Source organism: Sinocyclocheilus anshuiensis, unplaced genomic scaffold (assembly GCF_001515605.1).
Source record: "Sinocyclocheilus anshuiensis isolate Anshui unplaced genomic scaffold, SAMN03320099.WGS_v1.1 scaffold1328, whole genome shotgun sequence".
In the NCBI taxonomy this organism is placed as follows: domain Eukaryota; kingdom Metazoa; phylum Chordata; class Actinopteri; order Cypriniformes; family Cyprinidae; genus Sinocyclocheilus; species Sinocyclocheilus anshuiensis.
This window is the reverse complement of record NW_015548192.1, coordinates 1,021,435-1,024,639: the sequence shown is the minus strand read 5'-3', so window position 1 is coordinate 1,024,639 and position 3,205 is coordinate 1,021,435. Positions and strand designations below refer to the sequence as shown.

Genomic DNA, 3,205 nt, shown 5'->3' with positions numbered 1-3,205 from the left:
ATCGCAATATTGGTAAAAAAAATCGCAATTAGATTATTTTCCAAAATCGTTCAGCCCTAGTTATAATGCAGCGCTGTACAAACGCGTCTGTCTCTGGCACGTGCCCCCTCACTTTGAATGGGCATGACGCCTCTACATGTACTAACAAAAACATCTAAGAATGTATCTTTCATTCTCCAGTACTGAAAATAGAACCAATAAGGGAGCTCTTGATATGCATTGACGCGCAGCTATTGCAAATTACCTTTTTTTTTTTTTCGTTGTCTGTCATTTCGAAACTTAAGTTACATATGTTTTTCTTTTGTTTTAATTTGCCTAACTATCAATCTGACCCTGTAGACACCATAATCCCACTCTGTCTCTCTCCCACTGTTTTTTTTTTTTTTGTTTGTTTTTTAAATGGGGGGGGTTTACGCAGTTGGCTAGAGCAGTGCTGATTGGGGAGAACGGAGGTGCGCTCACTCTATTGGTTAGTAAGGCTGGCAGTCATGTATATGCTCTGGAACAGAGTAGTATCGTGTCCACATCGCAGGCTTGGCGATTAGCAAATCGCAACGTCTCAAATTCGATTAGCAATTCGATTAGCAATTAATTGATTCAATTTCGATTAATCGCACAGCCCTAATAGTCACTAAACACGATCCATTAATACTACATGTTAACCAGGAGTCACTCTCACTATACTCACTCACTATATAAGAGCGGCTGTATGCGGTGGTTTTGGCTATATAATTTTTTTTTTCTCATGCAGTGCACTGCCTGTGCCTGAGTAACAAACTATGTGCATATTAACAGACTAGCTATGTATATTCGTGTTTAGAAGTTTAAACACTCAGTAAGCGACAGGTGCTTGGAAACGCTGTTTTGCACTCATTTACTGATGAGTCGGCTGCGGTACGGCCAATTGAATGTGCTGCTTCTGTGCTGCTCACTGCACAGAATAGACGCCAAGAGAGACGATACTGCGCTGGGAAAGTAAGACCTCGCGGGGAAGTACTGGCGAAATCTTCCAACTGAATGAAAGCTAAGGTTTATCCAGAAAAGTCGCTAGGTTTGTCAGTATCTTCCTTTTATGGAAAAAAGATGCTAAAAGGGTCTGAAAGGTGCTGAATATAGTGCTAAAGTTGCACGTGTGTGTGTGTGAGAAACGTGGGAGCTGATGAAAACAGGAAGTGGATATATGTGGCAGTCATTGTGAATATTGTGGCGGGCCACCACAAATAAATCAATGTATGGGAAACACTAGAAATTCTTAGTGTTGTAATGTGTAGGTGCTGAATGTGAGTCAAAATCTGTGTTTTTGTCTCAAAAACTTGCTCTTTTAAATATTAAACATAAAATGCTCTTATTTGGCTTTGTCACATCAGTGACTTCAATTACAGTAAAAATTGTGGGAAATACTGGGATTTTGACCTGACTGAAACCTATTCATCGTAACTCAGAAGAGAAAAGTGGCCATATTCAGACTTGGGACTTGCTGCAAACTTCTAAATGAAAAACTAATATCTGAAAGGAGTCCTAAGCGTTCTTCAAGTGTGTTTAACCTCCACTGCTTCTTTCCACAGCTTTCAGTCTGGATACAGAGCAGCCGGACTATGATCTGGACTCGGAGGATGAGGCTTTTGTGAATAAGCTGAAAAAGAAGCTGGAGGTGGAGGCCCTGCAGTTCGAGGAGATGAATGACAGATTGGAGAAAGGCAGCGGACAGCAGGTTATTAAAAAGATTCACTGCTTACAATGAGAACTGCAGAATAAAAAACCTCTGGGATTTCAGTCAGTGATGCTCGAAATAAAAAAGTGAAAAAGCATAATAGGACCCCTTTAAATTGAAAGCTGAAGTGATTCTGCTAAACCTTTCTCTCTGAATTCAGGATGTCGCTGTGTGGAATCCTTAAATCCCACAAACCAGGAGTTATAAAGTTTAAATTGGTGATTGACTGATGCAGATATCTAGAGCAGTTGAAAGATGAACAGCTGTCAGCCAATGCTGATGGACCGTTGATAGTACCTTGATAGTATATCTTTACCTTGACAGTAGAGATATTTATAATGTTAGAAAAGGTTTCTATTTCAAATAAATGCTGTTCTTCATGCTCTGTATTCATCTAATTCTTTAAAAGAAAAAAATGCATCATGGTTTGCACAAAAATATGAAGCAGCACAACAGTTTTCAATAGTTAATAATTATATATATATTTATTATACGTAAAATATATAATTTTATTGTTGCTATCATTATTACTACTACTACTACTAATAATAATAATTGCCTTGTTGTTTGTTTACCATTTCTTTCTGTACCACAGCTGGTGACCCTACAGGAAGCGAAGCTTTTACTGAAGGAGGACGATGATCTGATCAGGGAGGTGTTTGAATACTGGAGCAGGAAGCGGAAACTGTGTAAAAATGGATCCCTCATCCCAACCATCAAGCAGGAAAAGCGGGATGGTTCCAGTACCAATGACCCCTATGTGGCCTTCAGGCGCAGGACTGAGAAGATGCAGACGAGAAAGGTGAGCAGTTCTGGTCAGAGCCATGGCCGTATCGATGTTGTTTTCCTATTCCTTTAAAGTGTCATGAAACCCCCTGTTTCAGCACTGGTCTTTCACACCTTAGATCTGAAAAAGACTCCAGAAATGGGCAAAAAAACTGGTAAAACTGTGGAAAAGTGGGAGTGAAGAGGGGAGAAAACCAATAAGTCTAGACATAGTCTCAGAAAAATGGCTGCAGGAATCTAATTTTTCATGGTGGTATCTTCAAATTTGAAATATGTATATGTATATGTGACTTTCAACCCATTACTTTTCTGGATTTGTGCAGGACTGATTTCATGTATTTGTATATGAAACAAAAAAAAAAAAATCAGTGTGGTACAATTTTTTTTTCAAGGCACTTCAGTGTCTATAACTTTTTATCTTTTTGAGCATCATCAACTCTGGATAGTAAAGCCCAAAGGGTCTTCTTTCCAAAGACACCAAAATTGTGTGTGTAGCATACTGTTGTCAGGAACTGTTACCATTTTAATTAGGTAGATCATTTTCAGCTGTGAGTCCCAAAATGGGGGGTGCAGGTTAACAGGTTAATGCTGATCCTCTAACAGCCTGGATAGATGAAAGCTAGTGTTGTCAAAAGACCCGGTATTTCGGTACCAAGTCGGTACTAAAAAAATGAAAATGTTACGGTACCAGGTTTTCTTAAGTACCGG

General features: G+C 39.2%; 1 protein-coding gene across 1 annotated transcript in view; it reads left to right on the top strand.

The window, feature by feature from the left end:
- Positions 1 to 3,205, top strand: part of LOC107653121 (enhancer of polycomb homolog 1-like) — a 48,941-nt gene that overhangs the window by 25,685 nt on the left and 20,051 nt on the right. Inside the window, exons 3-4 of the mRNA XM_016439756.1 lie at positions 1,566 to 1,711; positions 2,307 to 2,513. Coding sequence (XP_016295242.1) covers positions 1,566 to 1,711; positions 2,307 to 2,513 — 353 coding nt within the window. The remainder of the gene's footprint in view (positions 1 to 1,565; positions 1,712 to 2,306; positions 2,514 to 3,205) is intronic.